The following is a 23,906-nucleotide window of genomic DNA, read 5'->3' on the forward strand; positions in this document are numbered from 1 at the left end:
GAGCTACTTTTAAAAATGATTACGGCTGCCAGTTACAGCAATTAAAACAATTACAACAATAAAAACCAGGAGAACATAACAATATAAACGATATATAACGTAACCAGAAAAAAACACAATAAAAAAAATTATTAAAGAGGAGAGGAGAGAGTTCAGGAGGGGCAAGAACAGATATGAGTAAGTAAAAGTCATTGTGTTAAATTTAAAGTCAATTATGTTACTATTAAATGTTGTTGATGGGGATATAAACTGTTATAAAAGAACTAATAAAACACTAATATTACAATATCATTAATGACTTGTAAAGAGCTATACTGATGGTAAATCTCTTATAAAGTAAATATTAAGTTGTACACTCATAGTTGTTTTGCCATTTGCTGCAAATGAATGTATGAGAGACAGATATTTTGGGCGAGTTTAGGCTTCTGAATGGTGGGTTTTAGACTGAGTTTGGGCTGGATATTTTTGTTGGACCTGGCAACCCTGCTTACTCCTACCCTCTCTGTTTTGCGTGTCCATAACATGGGGTAGGGGTGTCCTGATTCTTGTTAGTGTAGGGGGAAGGGATTGGGCTTGTTAGCCTTCCATACAGAGATTGTTCAGAGGCACACTTCAAACCAGGGACCATAAGAATCAAGTAAGATGGAGGAACAAGCAACCAAAGACCTAGACATGTAAGTATTTTCCTTTCCGCAGATCCAGTTTTTGCTCATGTTCATGCAGTTTGCAATACTACGCTATAACACTGGATATCTTAGTTTTCTAAGTTTTACATATAGCACAATTACCATTAGGGCTTAAACTGAAGTAGACACTTGGGACAAAACTGTCATATGAAGTCTTGACAAACAAATTACAACATTTTTTAAAATATATCAGAAAGCATTAAGAAGCTACACAGCATTATATAAGGTTTCCACCAGGTGTCTCCAAAGGGTTCAAAACCTCTCCACTCCAGAGAAATATATATATAGAATCTAGAAGAGGACATCCTTAGCTTTGTATTCAGGTACAAGTTTACGTGAAATCATTACATTGTGTAGTCGCTAGGAGCTTGATCATATTGCGTTCAGGTTGCCCTGAAAATAAACTCATGTTTGTGAGGAGGAGTGAGCAGGCGAATAAAGGACTTTTTGGATATTTTATCTGCGGTTCAGTGCTGTACTGTGGATGCTGTGATAGTAAGTGAATTTTCTATAATATAATCTGATGTTATTTTACATAATAATAATATTTTTTTAGGCTATTTTGTTGGGGAGGCGTGTTCCTCATGTAAACAATGTGGAAAAAACAGGCTGTTTTCCGTTGGAGATTTCTGTAGCTAGCTGAACATTTGCATGCAGGTAGTCATAGTATTACTAAGAAATATGAGCCGGTTAGTTGGTCGGTGTGTTTAGAATATTTGACGCTTTTAAGCATTCTACTTTACACAGTCAAAACGAGCCCGCCGCTACTCGAGTAACACTATATGACCATAGATTAGTGTGTAGTTTCAAAGTTTTATGGCTGAATTCTTTATATAAAACAAAAAAAGATCGCTAGTAGTTCGTCTGAGTAGCTAACGCTAGCTAGCGAACTTTCCTGTTCCACCTTAAATAGACCACTGAAGTCGTGCGTCATTCTGTAGTCTAGCATTTCTGGAGTTGACAAGGGATAAAATATTGTGTTTAAAGCCTAATATATTTTTCCAAAAACTGGGGTGTCGGGTCTCCTTTCGTGGGAGGCCATTTCACGCGTCTTTACGTACTTACGTCACACATACAGCCTCTAAAAGAGGTTTTACTGAACGCGAGCGGCTGGTGGAGCAATGGAGTTTTTAGAAGGGGAAACTCAGAGCTCAGTAGCTCATTCACTCATAGTAAAAACAAAGAAACATAGGAGTGAAGTTTCTGACTGAGCGCTCTCTCTCTCTGGAATTGGATTCATCCGCACTGAAAGGAGACACATTACACCCGCCCAGTTTAAAATGATTCTTCTGCATGCTCGGTGCAATTACCCATTCTCACCAGAGAGGGCCCTAAATCCCAAAACTTACAGACATCAGCTTTAACCAACGGCTAGGTTACTGAAATTTAGCGCTCTGCCACTTAGTAGCCTGGTACTAAAGCACCGATATTTATTCAGTCATTTTTATTTTTTATTTTTTCATTGACAAACGTCATTGTGATATACCGCTGGTCCCCAACTTTTTCATTAAGGATCCACATTCCTTGCACATTTTGTGGTTTCTTGTAACACATTATCTATAACCTGATGACATATCGGGTGCTTGAAGGGTTGTCCCAATTCTTAGGGGTAGGGGTAAGTGGCAGGGCCAAGAGGTGAAATGGGATTGGGCCTTAGATGTGCTATCAGCACTGCACTCCCACCCAAAAATCTGCGTAAATGTTAACTGAGACAGATTATCCTAGGACAAAAGAAATAACCTCTATGCTTAGACATCACATATGCTGAGTTACCCTTGCATTCATTACACACTACTTCTGTTTGGTTTCACAATAAATGTTTTATATATTTATATTGTTTTATCATGTGTTGTTCCTGGTAGCATTTTATCTTCCTTCCCAGTAGCACTGCAATCAGACACTTCCGTCTGGGTGCAACTATTATACAACCATTGCTTTCACAATTAACACACCCACACACACACATTTTCTATATGATTTTCCCACCAAACATATCAACCAACACTGGTCACAACAAAGTGTTTTATTTCAGAATATTTAAGGCAATTATGAAACCACTGCATAATTACAAGAAAACACTCAAGCACCACACACTGAAAGGATTTTGTCTCAATACTCATTAAATTTGGCAACCTGAAAGTTATAAACTGCATATAGAATTTATGGTCCTTTTTCTTTTACTTAATGCCACTGGTGGCAAATACATGCCGAACATTCTTTAAAAAAAAAAAAAGAACAATAACAACAACAAACAAAAAAAAATCACATACAAAAATAAAAGCTTTACATTAAGCATGACCAGTCTAACGTTTACTATGTGTCCTTTTGCTTCAAGTAACATCAGACAAAACAATGAGCTATATCACACCGAAGACGTACAAACAAAAAGCAACACTATTCCCAGTAATCACTCTTTACATGAGCGCTTAAGTATTAATGATTCATTAATGGTTTTAATGTTGACAATGACAGTAATGTAAACATGTGGTTTGTAAAGGGGTGTTGTGCAGGTTTAAAAATGGCTGGACAGCAAAGGTCTCAGAATCCAAAAGGCTTATTTAGTGAGTTGGATACAGATACAGTCTGACTGTTCTATAGGCAGCGGTGCAGAGCAAGGGTAAATAGGCATGCAGGTAAACACTGATTGAGGAATTGCATTTTAGTAAGGTAGCAGTATATAATAATAATAATAGTAATAATGTCTGTTTGGCACTCACAAATGAATCAAGGGCACTCTTATTAGCCACCCAGTTGTATTCAAAGGCATTTCAACATTCTATTCAATGTCAGACTTGTGCACAAATCTGCGTAGCAGCATGGATGTTTTTTTTTTTTAACAAACATGAAAAACATAACGACACCAAAGACAAAGTAAAAAAATAATAATTAATGACAACTAAGCTTATGCTGGTACAGTAACACCTCCATCATCTGCTATCTGCAGTACAATCTCAATTTCAAATGACCTCTCCTCATTATTATAGTCATTTCTCCTGTTGCCAGGCTACACGTCCTCGTCATCCTCCGCCTCTTCCTCGTTCTCAGGCAATGGCACTTTCACCCAACCATCTGTGGCCAGTCCGTGCTTTTTCTGGTGCCGTTTGTAATTGTCCCAGTGGCCCGTGGTGTATCCGCACTCCTGGCACTTGTGCGGTTTCTCTCCGGTGTGCCGCAGCATGTGCCGCTTTAGGTTCATGCTCTGGTTGCAGCTGTAGTTGCAAATGGCACACTGGAAAGGTTTGGCACCCGAGTGCACCCTCTGGTGCCTCTTGAGATTGGCCAGGTTGCCGCAGGCGTAATCGCACAGGTGGCACTTGTAGGGCTTCTCGCCCGTGTGCACGCGGTGGTGCCGCTTGAGGTTGTCGAAGTGGGCGGACGCGTAGTCGCACTGCGGGCACTTGTAAGGCTTCTCGCCGCTGTGGGTCTTCATGTGCCTAGCCAAATGGTTGGGGTAGTGCGTGAGGAAGGGGCAGGCAGCACAGGTGTACACTTTGTCACCGCGTTCGCCAGCACCGCCTGCAGTGTCTTTTGTGAGCATCTCCAAGGTGCACTTAGCACAGATCTGCGCCGAGGAACCGTCCTCGTCGTCCAGGGCCAGGCCGCACAGCCGGCAGGTGAAGGGGAACAGTAGTGGTGGTAGAGCTGCAGGCTGAGTTCTGGCCTGCCCTGGTTCCAACGCCCGGGAGGAGGACTGCTGCTCTGGTTTCAGGGCCGCAAATGCATGAACGTACCTACTGTCACCTCCACTGTTTATATTTGCTTCTGAGCGTACAGCTTCGGATCTCACAGCATCAGATCGCACAGCTCCTGACAATAAAAATTAAAATTAGTAAGTCCTACTTCTTTAGCACAACAGTAAAGGCATTTATCAAAGCTTGGAACCTAAATATCGAAGATCACTGATTTCGTCTTTGCCATTTTAGGGCTGAACAGTTCTGAGCATTGAGAAGTGACTGTTCTCATAGAAAGGTTTGATGTAGAGAATTTAAAGTATATATATGTAGTATATTGTATGTGTTATATCCTTCTGCAGGAATTAATCATACAAATTTGTAGGGTGTTTCATAAGATATGAGTAAACATGCTAAGATTATGCACTGGCATCTCTTGACTGCAATTTTTCAGCTACATATATCCTTCTAAAAAGCTCCATGTCCAGAGACTCAGTATAATCTGAGCCAAGACTGCCAATGCTACTGATGGATGGAGACTGGTTAGACCCCAGAAGGACTACAAGACAGATGCAGAGCAAGGCTAATTTTCTCCTCTTGAATGGGTAACAACTGCATATTAGCTAATATTAGCTAACCTTGGCTAATATTTTTTTTTTTACTATAACATTGGCTATTTTATCACAACCACTAGTACAGACATTTGAATGTTGGCATTCATACCCAATATTCTGTGTCCGACTAGGTTATGAGGGAAGCAAGTATTTGAACTTGAGTCTGACTGCTGCACAAATCCTTCTCCAGCACATGCCAAAGATTCTTAATGTGGTGAACAATCTATGTGTGAAAATGATGATCTCATGCTCCCTGAATCACTCTTTCACAATTCCAGCCCAGTGAATCCTGACATTATCATCTTGGAATATGTCCGTGTCATCAGGGAAGAAAAAATCCATTGATGGAATAACCTGGTCTATATTCAGTATATTCAGGTAGTCAGCTGACCTCATTCTTTCAGCACATACTGTTGCTGAACCCAGACCTGACCAACTGCAGCAATCCTAGATCATCTGCTTAGTTAAATCCAGGTAAAGACTTGTTTTTGGCCAGGCAGTGTATTTGGACCTACAGTGTCAAAGAGGCTTTAGAAAGGGGAAGAAAACCTTACCGTCACGTGAGGCACTGGAAGCATCTTCTCTGGGTTTCTGGCCTACAGGAGGACATCGAAGGCTCTGTCCACTCGCAGGTCGTTGTATATTCTGAACAGAATTTGTGACCATATGCATACGCTGGTGCCTCTTCAGGTTCCCCAAAGAACTGCAGGCAAATGTGCAGTGCTCACACTTGTAAGGCTTTTCCCCAGTGTGGATCCGCAAGTGTCTCTGCAGGTTAACTAGCTGAGCAGAGGCGTAAGAACACAGCGGGCACCTGTACGGCTTTTCGCCGTTGTGGACCTTCATGTGCCTCTTGACGTGGTTTGTGTAGCGCGAGGAGAAACCACATAGCATGCAGGAGTGGAGTTTCAGAGCACTGTCCTCACCCCCGGGTTGCCCAGCACCAGTGCCAGGAGCTTGTGAGCCTGAGCACAGCAGGCGCTGCGCCCTGTCCACTACGCTACCCATGTTCCCTTTACAGCAGCGCAGACAGTAAGGCCCGACCAGGTCCATGCCAGGTCCCAGAGGTTCATCAAGGAGCTGAGTGCAGCCCCTGCAGGAGAGGTACGGTGGAAATGTGGGCTCGGACGCCCCCTCTTCACGCTCACTGTCGCCTGGGCGGAGATCATCCGTGTCACTCTCCATGCTGAGTCGACTGAAGGAGGAGCTCTCTTCGTCTCCCAGTTGAAAGCTCGGCAGACTAAGATCAGCTGCACAGGGTAGGAGAGAAAAAAAAAACAAAACAAAAAAAAAAAAACAGTATATTAACTTAAGTATATCTTGAAAACTATTTATAAAAGATATTGTAGTATCGCACCTGCTACAGAATTTACAGTGTTTTGCATGGGAAATGCATGGGACATTTGTGTGGAAATGGTTTGGTGTTCGGAGGAGTAACATTTAACAAAGAAAAATTTAGTGCAACTTTTTCTGTACAAACGTTGCAATTAAAGGTAGCAGCACAAAAATTTGTCTGCTTACTATTTTCACCCTACTTTTACCCTAATCTCATTGAGCTTCTGTGGCAAGACAAGAAATTGCTGTTCACAGACGCTCTCCATCTTTTTTTATGAATTTCTTTCCACTTCACAATTATGTGCTACTTTATGTTTGTCTATCACTTAAAATCTCTAAAAAAGTACATTTAAGTTTGTGGTTTTAGGGTGACAAAATGTGGAAAAGTTCAAGGGGTATGAATACTTTTGCAAGACACTGTATATATTACTTAGAAACACTGCAGGAACAGGGCGATATTTTTAAAAATTAGTCTCAACAGTCTTCAAATATATGATTGATTCTCATTTTTTGTTCTTACATAACAATTGAAAGTTTTATAATTTTTTTTTTATTTGTAGATGTGCCAGTAAAAACAGCACTACTGTTTTTTTACACTCATTTTCAAATAAAGGAGTCAAAACCATGCAGGCTCAAAAAACATCATGAAGAAACCAACAATAAAACAATAAAAAAAGTTTAGATATATTTTACAATAGCAATTTCCGTTTTCTATTGAAAAATCTGCAAACATAACCTTATATTTTAATTAACTCCAAATAAAAAAAAATTACTAACACACTTACTAAAGCACAAGCCTCATTTTGAAAAATTCATTTAAATAGTAAGTTCATTAATCAAGTTAAATCGATTACCCTCTCAGCTTGTGCTGATGTTTCTGTGTTACAAATAAATACTAATACTTGAGTATTATTATACTTTAAGGCTTATTTTATAGTATTGTGTATCTGCATTTCTTTAAAGCATATTAAAATATGAGTTTTTAGTTATATCTCCTACCCTGTTTTTAGAAATTTTAGAAAAACTTAATTTCCCTAGTCCTACGCAATGAGTAAATCAGACCCACGTTTTAAATAGTATCGCTACAATTAGGGCTAGGCAGTGACCAAAAATTAATATCACAATTTATTTCCTAATTTAAGTCAATATGATATAAGTCAGATATTGATATGAACAACAGAAAAGCTACAGAAAAACTGCTAAGTATGCTTTTAATGGATGTCTGTTCCTATAAATACTTCTTTAAATAAATTTGACAATTCATGTACCAGTAATATATGTAATGCACATTAATCAGTGACAAATGCTGTGAAAAAGACATCTTGAAATACGGTAAACATCACATATTAACAATATTTAATAACAATAACAGTTATTGAAACATTTCATAAGACCATATACATTGATATTAAGTTATAATCCAGCCCTACTACCATTACAATCCATGACAATTCATAGCAAAAATCATATTACTGTTACTGGAACATTTTATATAATCATATCTATCATCTATATATATATATATATATATATTTATATATGTACTAAATTATTATCAAGTGAAGTACAAACACCAAAATCATCCCGTGTTCTTACTTACACAGTTTAAGAGTTAAAAGATGCCTCAGTGTCCTTCTTATAAAGAAAGAAAATAAATAAAGTTGCACACTGACTCTCGCAGAGCGAAATCTCCAGTGTTCTCGTGTAGCTGCTGTCTGTGAGGTGGTCCTCTCTGCTTTGCAGTCCTCTCCTCACACATGGAAGAAATGCGCAGCCGAAGCCTGAGCTGGCCTTTATATTGGGCTTTTCAGGAACCCTTGGTGGATGATTACCCAGCCTAATGATAATGATGATGACTATAATGGCGGTGCTGATGATGATGAGGGGGTGATGATGATGATGATGATGATGATGATGATGATGATAAAGACACCAAGAGGAGATGATGATGATGATGATGATGATGATGATGATGATGATGGTAGTGGTGATGATGATGATGATGATGATGAATAAATGCCTTCCTGTAATGGTGTCCTTGATGATGATGGCTGTCTTGATGACCCTTATAATGGTGGCACATTGCATTTTTTTTTTACGATTTGCCATTTTCAGATTGTATGCTTTGACAGAACACTACAGCCAGAGATATTTCCAGTACTGAGCTTCATCTTTCAGCTGTGCATGAAAAAGGAAGCTGTGCCTCCCTTTCTCCCCCCCACAAAAGTCACACTCCCATCTGAACCACACCATTAAATGAGCACATTTGCATAACAAACATACAAGGCAAAGAAGGCATTAAATGTAATGCACACAGCAGCATAAGGTCTGCAGGACGAAAAGTTATGACCTTTAATCACTCGTCTTCATAAAGTTGCATGCACAAGTTTGCACAGGGCATCCTGGCCAAATAGCATTTCAATTCCCTGACATTTCAAACTTTAAATCAACCAGGGATTCCTCAGCAAGGAGATGAACACCAGAAAATGCACCCAATTTGTGCCTATAAAGCTAAGGAATGCTTAAAAAAGGTTCAGAAGTAACAAAGCATAAATATATTATTCATTTTCTTGAATTGACATTTTGTGTATAGTTATTTTTCAGATGACTTTTTCCTTCTACACTTTCCACACAGCTATCTGAAATTTCTACTCCTTACATTAAAAATATAGCATCATTACTAGTATTTCATTTCAGCTTGTTTTCATTCCAGCTTTGTATTGTTAAAAAAACCCTATTTAAACATATACCTTTCCGACACCCTTTTGGTTTACACACGATCCATCTCACCTGCACACATCCTGTCACGTTCTATATGAAGATGATTCGTGGACTCAAGAGATTTAAGAGAACTCAAGTGAAATGTCAAGCGAAGATTGTTTAATATGTTTGCATTGTACTGAAGGTGTGGTTATCTCCAATCACACCCTTCACTTCTCCAATCACACCCTTCAGTACGAAAATACATTTATTTGTCCATTGGACATTCAGTGGTCCATTGGTGGTGTTTTCACACCACACTTTTTCACACAGGGTCATGTAGGTTTGGATTTATTTTCTTTTTAAATAATAAAAATGTAAAAACTGCATTTTGTATTTACTTGTGTTGTCTTTGACCAATATTTAAATTAGTTTGATGATCTGTAACATTTAAGAGTGAAAAAAGTAAAAAAAAAAAAAATTATGAAGGGGCAAACACTAATTTATACTTTTAATACATATTCTTCTTCTTTTTGCTACAGTCTTTATAATATTTATTTCTAAAAATTCATCAATTGTACAATAAAATGATATTACAATATTTCTATATTTTTTGTGATAATGGTATTCTTGGCGATATGACAAAACACTGAATTAAAAAAAAATCCAAAATACGCTACTGCAACAGTATTAATATAACATTTTATTTGGCAATATTATTGCATACGATATGGTATGGCAAACCCCTAATTAAGATTTTCAATAGAAGTTAATTATACTAATAATGCACTCCATATATCCAGGACTGAGGTGAAATGAATGATACTGGACATATATAATTTGTCTATAGTAGATATTAAATGGGGAATGAGAACAGTCTGAGTTTTTCTTTTGCTATAAACAGCAAAAAAGTTGTATCCTGATCGCCCAAATGGCCCTAAAATGATATAATGATATTTCAGGGTATTTTTGCGATAACGACATTCAGAAATGTTGGAGATATCAAACAGTAAAAAAAAAAAAGACTCTAGGGTGCACCAGATTAAAAGGCACACTATCAATGAATGTCTACTTTCTGTTCTATTTTTATACATAAGGCGCATTGGATAATAAAACACCTTATGCAACACTAGGAAGGAACAGGGGTGTCACCATGTCTTCCTTATAATCCAGCAGGGCGCTGCTGGGTGGTGGTAAGTAAAATAAAGCTAAGTAAAAAAAAAACTGTAATTCTTAAAAAAAAAAAAAAAAAACATTCTGAAAACTGTTTATTTGGATGGATAAAGCACTTTTGTTTATTTACAGTAAGCTTAGATTTCCACTAAGGCTAGTGCTAGTAGCCATGCTTAATGCTAGTAAATGCTGCAATAATTTGATTTGAATTGATTTATTTAATTTATTGCTAATGGCTAATGGTTAATAATATGGCTAATTTTCATCTGCTGCCTCTGGGCAGGTTGATGTTCTAAAGGAAACCATCTTAAACAACACAGTGGAAATAATTTAAAACACACAAGTAATTTAAAATACAGCATAAAACAGGGTCAATCATTATTGCTTATAAATCTATAAAGCTTATAAAACTTCTGCAGAACAAACCAATAGCTGTTAACCCTTTTTTCCTTAGATGGGAGAGAAGCACATAAGGAAACCACATTCTAGCCAAAAACACATTTCCTTAGTGGAAGAGTACCGTCACCTCTTGTGGTAGACCTTATTGACCTATTTGTGACTTTACACACATAATCTTATTTGGCAATAAGTATTATGTGGTAAAATCATGGCGTTCATGTACAATTTTGCTGCCTGTGTAGTTAAACTATTCCTAATAAATCTAAAGTTACTCACAATAAATCTCACCATTTAAAGCACAGTTAGCGGCTAATGCTAATACTGCTTCAGCCTCGGTGTTGGAGTAAACTGAAACCCCTGTATAAAGCTGAACTTCAGCGGAGTAGCTTTACTGCTCCTTTCAACCTGACTGGTAGAATCCATACATAAGTCACACCAGATTATAAGGCACACTGATGTTTTTTGGGAAAAGTAAAGGATTTTTTAGTGTGTCTTATAATGTGAAAAATACAATATATCAGGGTTGGATCTTCTAGCTGGACCTCTACCTGGACCACCAGTTTTATATACAGTTCCCTCTCTAATGTTTTTATTTGATATGCTCTTGTTCCATGGTTTATAAATTTAAATCAAACCAAATCAGAAACGACTGAAGTTCACATTCCAACAATTGAAGTAGACGTTCTGTATGCATTTTATTCACCACTAGATGTCGTACTAGAGCACCAGCATCTCAGACCAAAATGTTTCATTTACGCCCCTCATTAATATAATTAATAACCAAAAATAACCAATATTAATAATATTAATAACCAAAAGACTTTTGGATCTTAAGAAGTCAGCCAGTTTATTAACAAATGCATTCCCACTTGAACATGCTTTTTTTCAGCTGATCAAAAGTTTAAGACCACATCTTTTAAAGTCAAAACCTTTCATAACCCTCAGAGGAAAAAGCACTTATTTTCTCGTCAGAGAACAAAACTTCTCTACACCTTTTAATGTGCCATGTTTTGTGCTACCTAGCAAAGTCCCGTGTCTTGACGGACAGCCAATCAGATCCTGTGGCTCAGCACCAGTGACTTTTTGTGGGGGTACCACTTGACTTTTTTGGATTCCAAAAGTCTCTAAGGGTTAACTCTTAAGAGGTTATGGAACCCTGATTGCAGCTCAATATCCATCAGACTGCATCATTTCGCTTAACTCAATATTGCCCATAATGTTTCTCTTGGCAAACAACTATAAACACAATAGAAACCATATAGCAAAAACCATAGCATTTTTACAGACCTAAAATTATGTTATTCCTTTAAGAAATGCACTTTCCTAGTTTATTACAAGCATTATATTTGCTATAATTATTTATCATTCTTACTTTAAAATGTTTGAAAAAGCGTTCTTATTTTATTTTATTTATTTTGAATATTGTGTGAATATTCTCAATAATTTTATGTTCATTGCATTTTGTATTGATAAACATGCATAATTATGCAATTATTTCTTTTTAAATCAGTGGCATAATTTGTTTTGTTATTGTCAAAATGACAATAACGTTGTTAATCAGAAACCGTATATCTATGGTAGAACAGTATATCTATATCTATAATATATGGCACAGTATATCATCAAAAAAGTAGTAGTCATCACAGGCAAATCTGCAGGTTTTTGTGCTTTAACACACTGAGCTAAAATGGCACAGTATTTAACGAAAGAGAGCTCTCATGTACCCTGCTTTAAATATTTATCTATACTTTTTAGTCATCATATTTTATTTTTAACATTAACACATTTATTAAATCCTTAGTGACAGCAAATCTACAATGCTGGTGTTGAATATATATTATTTTATTATATACGCTTACTGTACCTCAGTATACCTTAAATACTAGCCACCTTTTGAAAGATACAGCATTAACATGCATTTTTAAATTTTATTACTCATATAGTTTCCATCTAAAACAACAGGTTACTAGCTAAGATAACGACACACTGTGTACATTATGAGTGTATATTATATATCAGTATATTAAAAGAAATTATCTGCATTTTATTTATTTTAGTAATATATATGTCTTATGTCTAATATTCATTGCACTTCGTTGCACTCTTCATGGTATTTCAATGACTCAAATATGACTTCAAATAAACTCAATTATGTTGTTTGAGATGTTGAAATAAAGTCATAATGCTGCTCCTTTATCTGTGAAGTTCCTACTCTGTAATTATACAGAAAATTCTGTATAATTATACAACAAAACTACACACTGTTCTGTGCCATTCCCCCCAGAAACCAAATCATTTCCACAAAATGCTGGGGCTTTGCATATAACTGCTTTTCTCTGACAAATATCCTTTATACAGTATGTCCTGCACATTGTTCTTCTTCTTCAGGGATCAGGGAATATAATATATTATATGGAACCTAATGTTTAAAACATTTACATATTTACAGTGACCCTACTGTATATTAAACCCTAGCCTTAAACTAGGCACGCTGCCCTGCACATTTTAGTGGATTCCCTGCTTCAACAAACCAACTGCTACTCTGAATGAGCTTTTTAGTTGAATCAGTTGTGTTGGGTCACTGAAAGCACTAAAATGTGCAGGGAAGGGTGCATCCACAACCAAAGTTGAATAACATTGCATTAGACTGTAAGGTGCATGATATTATACTGTATATGGTATTGCTTTTTTGCATATGGTAATAATGACTTTGCTGACATCAGCAAATTTCAGCAATTTTGTTTCTAGTTTATCTGTCTTACTTTCAATTAGTATATTTATATTTTTTAGATCTAAAAAAATAAATAAATAAAAAGAAAAAACAAAAAGTTTAAAAATAAAAAGTTACTTCAATAGTTTTTTTGATTTTCCTATTTATAGGTACATGTTTGACTAAAATTATTAATTAATATTTGTTGTTTTATTCTATAAACTATGGACAACATTTCTGGCTAATTCCAAATAAAATATTTGTCATTTAGAGCAGAAATGGCTGAAATAACAAAAAATGCAGAGCTTTCAGACCACAAATAATGCAAAGAAAACAAGTTCATATTCATAAAGTTTTAAGAGCTCAGAAATCAATATTTGGTGGAATAACCCTGTTTTTAATCACAGTTTTCATGCATCTTGGCATGTTCTCCTCCACCAGTCTTACACGCTGCTTTTGGATAACTTTATGCCACTACTGGTGCAAAAAATCAAGCAGTTCAGCTTGGTTTGATGGCTTGTGATCATCCATCCTCCTCTGGATTATAATCCAGAGTTTTTTTAATTGGTTAAATCACAGAAACTCATCATTTTTAAGTGGTTTCTTATTTTTTTCCAGCGCTGTATTTAAAAGGAAAAATACTTTTTTTTCTTTTAGGGAAACATTTGAATGGAAACCTATGTTTTAAATAGTGTTCCTAACCTACTCTTACTTCAAATGTACCATAACAACCATGGTATTCATGCAATATTATGGCCTGGTTGAATTGTGTTGTCCAGGTCTGTACTGCACTGAAGTCAATTTCAATTAAGACTTATAACATAGGGCTTCTTTTTTAATTGGATTTCTAAATCAGGAGGAAAAAATGTCTAAACCCTGATGGTACATGTTTTACAGAACCTTTATAAAAAATATCCTCCTTTTATTAATATAATTCCACATGGAACATATTTTTTGAACATTTATAAATGTATTTTGGGGATCTGGGATTTTGGAGAATTTTCTAATGTTACATTTTTGTATTCACTATTTTAACCACAGTCAACTAATTAAAGCTGACAAATTAGTTATTAACAAGCATTTCTTTTTTCAGTTACTTAGCTATAACCTTAGCAACTATTGTTGGTTTTACATATGTTGCATGTATTTTTTGGATTTTGTTTCACAATTATTTATAACACTCATGTAACTAGCCCATTTTTCAGTATGCATTTATTAAGAGTAGGCCTGTCACAATAATATCATTACTAACTAATCATACCATATAAGTCATGGCCTCAATCATTTCTTGCTGACAAGTTCCTATATTGTGTGGCCTGCTATGCTTTACAAACAGTGGTTTTATTGTATTTGTTGAGGTTTATTTTTTTTTCTATTCAAATTCCAATTTATAAATGTGTAAAGATTTAAAAAAAATCACTTCTCTTTAAAGTAATGTGTATGAGCATTACTAAGCTTCTGTATCATTGCTGTATCTTAGAATAAAATGGTCATAACACAATAATGAAAGACCTAATTAAAGGTTATGCAGAAACTCACTGAACACTCACCTGAAAACTTATCCAGACCTATAATTTTGTTGTCATTATCTGGATCTGAGAAGTCAAGATCTTGGCCCAGCAGAAAGTCACCCTCGAAAGAAAGGCTTGCTTGAGTGTTTATTCCTACGCCATCTTTAGAATCCACTGAAAAAAAGCAGAAGAGAGTTTAGAGAACCTAGTATGTGTGTTTATAGACATACAACATGATTTACATCTGGCACAGTAACAGACATTGGGGTTTATTGATATGTAACTTAATTTAAGATAATCAATCTCTAAATGCGCTGCTAATAAGTAATTGTGCTGTAATAATATTACAGGAAGAACCGTTTAGTGTAATTGCATTTCTTTAATAACTGTAAAAATCAGCCACTGGGTTGCAACAATTTGATTAAACTGATTTGTTTTGTGGTGCCTGCATTATGCTGCCATCTACTGGACAAAGTAGCAGGAATTAATTTATAGCAGTTTTTCTCACCCTGGTCTTGGGGACCCTCTATCCTGCACATTTTAGTGCTTCTTCTTCTTTGTCACACCAATGTAAATCAATAATGCATTGCTAATGGGATAATAAATTGAATCTGGTGTGCTGGCAGTCCAGGGCACTGAGCCTCCAGTATCAGTGTTGAGAAACACAAATTTGAAGTGTAAAGAAATACTCTGGGTGCATTCGAAAAAACATACAAGCCCTATTTCCAATGGAATTTGGATTCACAATACAAGTGATTGACAGCCCTGTGTTTATATTTATTATTATCACAGCAACAATGAGTTTATATGTAAACATGCAGGATTTAGGGGAAAAGTCAGAGTGGGACTTTTATTTTGTAAAAAAATGACCTGTGCTCAATAATGTCATTGACAAATCACCTCTGGATTTTTTTTATTAAAATAATAATGGTTTAAAAAGGTGGGGGGGTGGGGGGGGTGGGGAGGGGGGGTTATTGAGGAAATAAATATCATTATCGGTGTTCAATGAAGTAATTACTAAATCACTTGAAAGATATATTTTCAATATTAATAATACACAGTCTTATATATACACGATGTTTGTGATACAAGCATTTTTCTAGGTTTAAAAAGGGCAGGAATTATTGAGGAGTTTTATATTATATACTTATATATTTATTGTGTAAATATAAAAGATTGTGTTAAATTAAATCATTTATAAATTACATCTTAAACAGGCATATTGTATGTGTGTATAATAATAATAATAATAATAATAATAATAAACAGTTGTAGGACTTTTATTATGTAAATAATAATAATAAACTGTGTTGAATTATGTAATTTCTACATGCCATCTAAATTAGGAATATTTTATCCATATCAAAAGTACATGTACAATATTTGTGACCTATGATTTCTTATGGTTTTAAACATAGGACAATCATTGTGGAGGATTTTCATTTTATAAATATAATTAATTCTGTTCAATAATAGCATTTATAAATCACATCCTTTTTTTCTATATGAATAAAACACATTCCTATACATATTTTTGATGTAACCATTTCTTATGGTTTTAAAAGAGGAAAAAAAAAGTTACAAACTATGTTCAATTGTGTTGCTTTTAAACTACATACAAAATAATAATACACAGTCCTACATAGGTATGATACATGTGATCCAAGCATTTCCTATGGTTTTTGAAAAATTAAGGACTTTTATTATGTACATACATTTAGCTATGTTCAATTATGTCATTTATAAATCACATCTGAAACATATTTTTTATATATATTAATAATACACAGCCATATACATATATATAATCTAAGCATTTTTACAGATTTAAAAAAGAAAAAATAAGGACTTTTATTATGTACATATAAAAAACTTGGTTCTAAATAACATCTAAAATAGACTTATTTAAACAAAATAATAATATACAGTCCTACATATGTATAACAGTTGTGATCTACGCATTTCTTATGGTTTTAAAAAAGTGGAAAAGTCATTGATAACTTTTATTATGTAAATACAATTAGCTATGTTTAATAATGGCATTTAAAAACAACATCTATAATAGGCATATTTTATATAAATAGTAATACACTGTAATACACAGTAAATCACATCTAAAAAAACAGTCCTATAGGTGAACAATAAGTTACTTTTTATCGATTTTTTTTACAGGTTTCTTATAGGAGAACTTTTTTTATCATTGAGAACTTTTATTATATAAATATAATAAACTGTTTAAATATGCAATTTACATATCACATCTGAAATAGTCATATATTATATCTATATTAATAATGCACAGTCCTACACATGTAACACTCTTCTCAGCACTTCTTGTGAATTAAAAAAAGGGGGAAAATCATTGGGGAGGACTTTTATTATGTAGATCTGATACATTTTGTTAAATTAACGTTATCTGACGAGTAAATGTAAATATACATATGTATTTTACTATGTTATTATATCATAGATACTGTGTAATAACTAAAATCTGTAAGATTAGGTTTAAACCAATTGGTTTGTTAATGTCTGTCTGTTTAATCCAGCATTAAAGCGCTTACACTTGACAGGCTGTGGATTCTGCTGTTTTCTTCTTGGCATCTTCCAGTCAGGCTTTCTTGATTTGCAGCCTCTTCCACGAGCCCTCCAACCATCAGCTCAGTCTTCTCATGCTTTAAACACACAGGAGATATGATGATAATAATAATAAGACACTGCTTAAACCCTGCAGAGAGAGGAGAGGCGCGTCTTCAGAAGAGACACTTCAGACAAAACCACAGCAGCTCATCAATCACACCCCTCACTGTCACTCTGCTGCCGGACCTCGCTGTTCACATAAAATCACCACATGTCTCTCAGTTTAAACTCAGCCTGAGTCCTAACTCCTGAGTCCTGTCTCACACCGCTGCTCTCCTCCAGCTCCTGAGCTCCGGTTTAAACCCGGGCTCGGGGGCTGAGGGAGCTGTCGCAGCGCGGCGGACTCCAGTCCAGACCCACAGCTGCTTCATATCTGCCTCCACACAGCAGCTCAGCTCTGCTGGGTCTCCTGCTGGAGCAGACCCTCAGCAGACCCTGCTGCTCCTCAGGATCATTAGATATTTACCTCCTCCAGTCTGACTGCAGCCCGTCTCTCTCTCTCCGCCGCTCCTCCGCTCTCCGCCTCTCACACACTCCGCCAGCTGTCCGCCATTCCGCACCGGGGCGGGCATGAAGAAAGGCAATTAATGCTCTTTTTTTCTCTACTTAATTGATTTCCAGATTGCCATTGTGTACATTTTCTTCCGCTATTTTACGTGTATCCGCTTCCCGAGCCTACGTAGAGCACATACGTAGTGAAGGTCATGATACTGGGAGTTGTAGTTTCCACCCTCGACATTTTAAAGGATTTACAGCGCTCTCTCCAAACACTGCGGAAAAAACACACACACACCGCTAAAACACACACAGCGCACTCAACACTAAACACACACAGCTCTAATCTATGACATACCCGATATACCGATACATGCTGTATAAAAATGATAAAAACCAATAATAATTACTTTGCACAAGTCACCACAATAACAACAATAATAATAATAATAATAATAATAATAATAATAATAATAATAATAATAATAATAATAATAATAATAATAATTTGTAATATTGTAAAGCAAAACTTTAATGATTACTGTTTGCAACAGAGAGACATTTTGATTGGTTGTTAAAAAAAAGCAATAAATAAAATTAACTAACTACCTTGATTTATTTTGTATTATTAATTAATTTTTTGGATTGGATTATTGTAGTAGAAGTTGTAATAGTAGTAGTAAGATCAGCAGTAGTAAGAGTAAAAGCATTATTATTATTATTATTATTATTATTATTATTATTATTATTATTATTATTATTATATATAGTTTTGGTTCCTACTATTATTACTACTGATACTACTATAATTACTAAACATTATTATGCATAACAGCAATACCACTACTACTACTGCTACTACTACTACTACTACTACTAATAATAATAATAATAATAATATAAACTTGTTATTATTTTATATATTTTATTCTATTGCTATATTATTAGTGTAGTAGTCGTAGTAATAGTTGTAGTAACAGTAGTATTAGTAAGTGTAGTAATAGTAATATTATTACTATTATGAAGATGATGATGATTCTGCTTTTTATTATCATGATTATTACTATTATTATCAGTAGGCGTTAGTGCTAATATTATTAGATGTAATAACCGTAGTAAAAGTAATAGTATATGTGCGAAAAGTACTTGTTGTAGTATTATTTTAGTAATAATAGTAGTGAATTAATGTTAATATTGCTTATATTAGTACAGTTATCAATGTTATTAATAATATTAATATTATAATATAATATAAAAATATAAGTAATAATAATAGTAGCAGCAATAGTAATTCTGTTCATGAGGCTGGGGATTTTTAAAATATTTATATATATAATGATGTAGTAAATGATCAGGTGTAGATTATGAATGTGTGTAAAGGTAGAAGTAGTGCTGTCCTCAGTGTGAGCTGAAGGTCTGCTCAGGGCCCGTGGTGTGGTGTAGAGTGGTGTATTGTGGGTACAGCAGCAGTGTGAGCAGTATATCAGAGGGAGTGAAGGGGAATCTCTGAGGTTAACGGGGATCCTCCGCTTTAACGTCACGCGCAGCGCCGCTCCCGGGCCTCGGCTGCCCGCGCGCTCCTCCTCCTCCTCCTCGCTTCCCGAGCGCCGGGCGCGTTTTACAGCAGTGGGCGGGTCCGCGCGGGCGCGAGCCTGTACGTGCTGTGCTGTGAGGGGGAGGAGCTAACTGACGGTGCTGAGCAGCAATAAGATACCGCCGCGAGAAGAGAGAGAGAGAGGTAAGAGGCGCATTTCTGCTTTATTTTCTCCCGTGTTTTAAACATTGCGGAGTGTTTATGATCATATCATTAGGACCAGCGGGCTGTCAGTACTCAGAGATAGGGCTGCGGTTAGTGCAGGCTGAGCCCTGGGACACAGGCTGATGATAACCTTGCCACTCCCTGCAGTGCTGTGATGCCCGGGCAGACCCTCTGGTTCATTATTGAAAACGATGTCCTGCGATAATTCTGATTCTCCACTGGGTCTTGTGGTCTGAGTGTGATTAATGGCCTGTGGGCTCCGGGCAGCATGGCTCTGCGGGCCGGGCGGAGGGATGGTGCTCTGCGCTTCGGTGGCGGAGGGATGGTGGGTCTCTCAGTCAGTCAGTGCAGCCTGTGCTGGAATAAAGCACAGACTCAGCGCAGTGATTTAGTGATGCGCCTCAAAAAGCAGTGCGGGATGGGATGGGGAGGGGTGTGTGTGTATGTGTCCTGACCTGCACTGGCCTGATGCTGTCTCAGGGACTGCACTGTCTGATAGGGTACCACCACCTCATCCTCCACTCTAGCCTATAGGAAGCCTCGTGCAGTGAGCTCATACTCTAGCAGAGACACTGCATGAGGAAGGTGTTGCATTGTTGCTTCTGCGTAAAGTCCCATGAAATCAAGCTCAACCAGACCCCAAAAGTTCTGCAGTCTGACAGCACAAGCAGTGCAGTGTTGCTTCTAGCTAAAAAAAAAAAAAGAATACATCTCTCGGGTTATATTAGCCTACCGGCTACCCAGCTAACAATACAACGTCTTCCGGATGTCCTTAAATGTTTTTTAACAGAGCTGCAAGGATTTTGTTTTGTAGGGTTTCAAAACCATTAAATAGACGTCTTTCTGACATTCTAATAATGCTCCAGATATGTCCTAACACACACAAACACAGGTTTTGAAAGTCCCCAGAATGGCTTAGAGGTTGTAAACTAGTGTGAAAAATGTTTTAAATATGTTATTTTGTAAGGACCTGTCTTTCTGACATTCTCACAGTGTTCCAGAAATGTCCAAATCACCATTAAAAAACAAACAGAGCATTTAAAAAACAAACAGAGCATTGACCTTAATTTTTTAAGGTCATAGAAACAATTCAAGCAAGTTTAGCAAGTAACAAGGACTTTTGTTTTGCACTGTTCAGAGGATGTCTTTCTGATATTTCTGATGTTCTGACAATGTTCTAGAAATGTCCTTAACACTGAGAAAGAAACACATCTTTTACACATCCTCAGAAGTTGTAAACACTCATAGAAAACAGCTTTTGGAACTTCAGAATTGCTTAGAAGTTATGGTATGAAAGTTTCATACCATAAAGGTATATACCATAAAGTTTCATACCAAGGACATCCAGCAATATTTTTTCTTTAAAAAGCAAAGGACTTTTGTTTTGTAGAGTGTCTAAATTGTTCAATGGATGTCTTTCTGACGATTCTAAAATGTTCAAGAAATGTCCCTCATAAACAGCTTTTAAAGTCCTCAGAATGGCTTTGAAGCTGTAAAAGTAAAAGTGTAAAAGTAACATAGTAAAGACATTATTTTGTAAGGTCCTAGAAATGTGACATTTTCCCCATCAGATTTTGAATGTCTTTAGCATTGCTGAGATGTTATGGTATGAAAGAAACTTTGTAAAGGAGTTATTTTGTAAGATCCTAGAACCATTCGAGGGATGTCTTTTCTGGTGCTCTCACAGCATTTAAAAAATGTCCCCATTGCGTGGGTTGAAAGTGGACAGATATAAAAGTAACACTGTAGACATTTTTTGTAAGGTCCATGAAACTGGTCATTGAACATCTACTCTGATGTTTTCCCAATGTTCCAAAATCAACATTAGTAGTCAAAAACAAACAAAGCTTTTGAACATCCTAAAAAAACATTTAATGGATGTCTTTTCAGTGTTCTCCCCATCACTCAGCTTTTGAAAGTTTTCAGCACTTCTTAGAAGTTATGGTATGAAAGACGTTTAATAAAGTTACAAATACTGTGTCCAGGGATCTCTACTGCTTTCACAGTGTTCGAAGAATTTCATCATGTATATGGCCACATCCTTCTTAAGTTCTCAGAATGGATTTGAAGTTGACATATATAAAAGTAATATTGTAGACATTATTTTATAAGGTCCATTAAATCATTTTATTAATTAAGATTTATTCTAATGTTCTCACATTATTCCAAGAATCCTTTTTAATCCTAAACAAACACATCCTCAGAATGGCTTGGACATTGTAATCCAGGATGAAAGGTTTCAGAAACTGTTTAGGGACATATTTTCTGCCATTCTCACAACAATTCAAGAATATTTCCATGGCTCAGAAACAGGTGATTAGTACGTTTTTTAAAAATGTTGTGAAAGTAAATTGGCATAAAATTTAAGTTTTAAGGAAATCCTTTTGTAGGGTCCTAGAAACTGTTAAAGAGATATATATTTTTTGTTGTTATGAAAGTACTTTTGTTCTCTAGGCAGAGCTAGTAGATGCATGCTAAGTGTGTGTTGCTGTAAGGCCCTAACCTTTTTATTAAGATGTTTTTTTTTTTCTCATGGACATCAGCATGGACATAAAAGGAGAGAGAGATAGAGTCTTTCTTATTCAGGATTTTTATTTATTTTCTCCCCTCTCCTATGGTTTGTTTGTTAATCAGAGTTTTGGAATTTCTCCATGTTGATTGCAGGGCTCTTGGGTTCATAACAGTAGCCTGTTTGCTTTTGTGCATGAAGTCCAGTTCACTCCAAGAGAGCTGCTTCTGGACCGCATTACGTGGCTTGGGAAAATTTTTCTTTTTTAATCAGCTTTTAGCTGAGGCAGGGAGGGAGAGCAGTTAGGCACGTCAGAGGAAATGGAGGGGCCTCAGACCTTGAGCTGATTGTTTAATGGTGTTTGAGTAGCCTGGCATTAGTTTATGTCCTGAGACGAAAACTCTTGACACTATAATATCTTCCAATTATCTCATAACATTTCAGAATGGCCGCTTTGTACATTTTAAGTATGATAAATGTCAGTCTATGCTTCAAATAAAATTTCAAGTTTGCAAAATGTTTAGTGACCTCAAACCTGCTCAAAATACAATCATTCACAAAAAATAGTGCACCAAGATGTTGTTGGAATGGAATGGCACAAATTAGAGCAAAATGATTTGTTTATTGGGGAAAACTGGACAATTGAAAGCACCCTGGCACAAGCATATATACAAGATTTGATATAGTTGGGCATAGATGCATACATAAGTTACTGAAGTGCACTCATCACAAGTTACTGAAGTTGGCATCCCAGCTGCTCCCATCAATCATCTTCAAATGCTTGATTTGATTAAACCTGGTGACCAGGCAAGCAAAATAAGTGTTGCATTCTGGGGGAGAGATTCCTGGGAAACCCTTGCTTGTGTGGGTGAACATTATCCTGCTAAAAATGCCATTTGGAAGCCCTGCCTTAGAAGCAGCACATGTGGCCGCAGGATGTCCTGCACATCTGACTGAGCTGTTAGTGTTCGTTGTATCACTACTAGCAGTGATCGACTGTTGCATGCAATGGCTCCCCAGATCATCACACCAGCAGTTGGGGTGGTGTGTTGCTCTGCAGTAAAGTCATGATTGAAGCAGTCACCATACTCTCAACCTCCATACTCTAATCTAACCATAATCAAGTCTCAAACAGATCCTGTCTTGATTTGTGGCTACAGACACTACAGTTTCAGGCTATAGCAGTCTAGGTTTCTCATTCAGGACACCACTGCAAATGAAGGTCACAATGGCTGGCTGATGAAACGCTTAGATGAAAGGCAGTTCAACAACAACCACTGTGTCTTTCTCAGTCCAAACCTTTTTTTCAAAAAAAATTGAGAACTGGGTAAATGTTTTGGCATGCATTGTAGAGGCATGTCTAGAGGCAGTGATCTCTCACCAAGAGGTACACTACCCAAAAATAGCATTTGAGAGACTCTTTCAGGGCAGCAGGGAAAGCACTTTTATGCCCCTCTTGTGGCAAGACTGAGTGTGTAGTCAGACCACATCCATTATCATTTATGAATCTTACTGAGACAGAACTGCATGCAGAGTTTTGCTGTAATTTGTGTGTTGTATTTAGTATACATAGGAGCTGAGCTCTGTTGAGTCTTTTGAGATCTTTGTAATATTCTTAATCTTGTGAGTCTGTGTGCATTTTTGAAAGTGATGTTCTTGAATAACGAAACCATTAGCTTAGAGGGAAATTCAACTGAAATTAAAAAG

At 36.3% G+C, this 23,906-nt stretch overlaps 2 protein-coding genes across 3 annotated transcripts in view; one reads left to right on the forward strand and one right to left on the reverse strand.

Moving 5' to 3' along the window:
• Nucleotides 1-2,694: 2,694 nt before the first annotated feature.
• On the reverse strand, nt 2,695-18,141 carry znf513a (zinc finger protein 513a). Its single transcript, XM_007256652.4, has 5 exons — nt 17,903-18,141; nt 17,361-17,471; nt 14,839-14,973; nt 5,526-6,221; nt 2,695-4,493 (listed from the first exon to the last, which is right to left on the reverse strand). The coding sequence occupies exons 2-5, from the start codon at nt 17,398-17,400 to the stop codon at nt 3,691-3,693; spliced, it is 1,674 nt and encodes a 557-aa protein (XP_007256714.3). The 5' UTR covers nt 17,401-17,471; nt 17,903-18,141; the 3' UTR covers nt 2,695-3,690.
• Nucleotides 18,142-19,564: 1,423 nt separating this feature from the next.
• si:ch211-278j3.3 (E3 ubiquitin-protein ligase RNF19B) overlaps nt 19,565-23,906 on the forward strand; it is a 35,604-nt gene continuing 31,262 nt past the window's right edge. For both annotated transcript variants that reach the window (XM_007256642.4, XM_007256643.4), the window contains exon 1: nt 19,565-19,669. The gene's annotated coding sequence lies outside the window, so the exon portion shown is untranslated. The remainder of the gene's footprint in view (nt 19,670-23,906) is intronic.

Source organism: Astyanax mexicanus, chromosome 1, assembly GCF_023375975.1.
Source record: "Astyanax mexicanus isolate ESR-SI-001 chromosome 1, AstMex3_surface, whole genome shotgun sequence".
Classification (NCBI taxonomy): Eukaryota; Metazoa; Chordata; class Actinopteri; order Characiformes; family Acestrorhamphidae; genus Astyanax; species Astyanax mexicanus.

What these genes read in the sequence shown, in the direction of transcription:
- znf513a (XM_007256652.4), bottom strand. Translation starts at nt 17,400, where the DNA reads ATGCCAAGAAGAAAACAGCAGAATCCACAGCCTGTCAAGT. An exon ending in GAATCCACAGCCTGTCAAGT is followed by an intron (nt 14,974 to 17,360) that starts GTAAGCGCTTTA and finishes GCTTTTTTTCAG; the next exon opens with TGGATTCTAAAGATGGCGTA. An exon ending in AGGTCTGGATAAGTTTTCAG is followed by an intron (nt 6,222 to 14,838) that starts GTGAGTGTTCAG and finishes TACCCTGTGCAG; the next exon opens with CTGATCTTAGTCTGCCGAGC.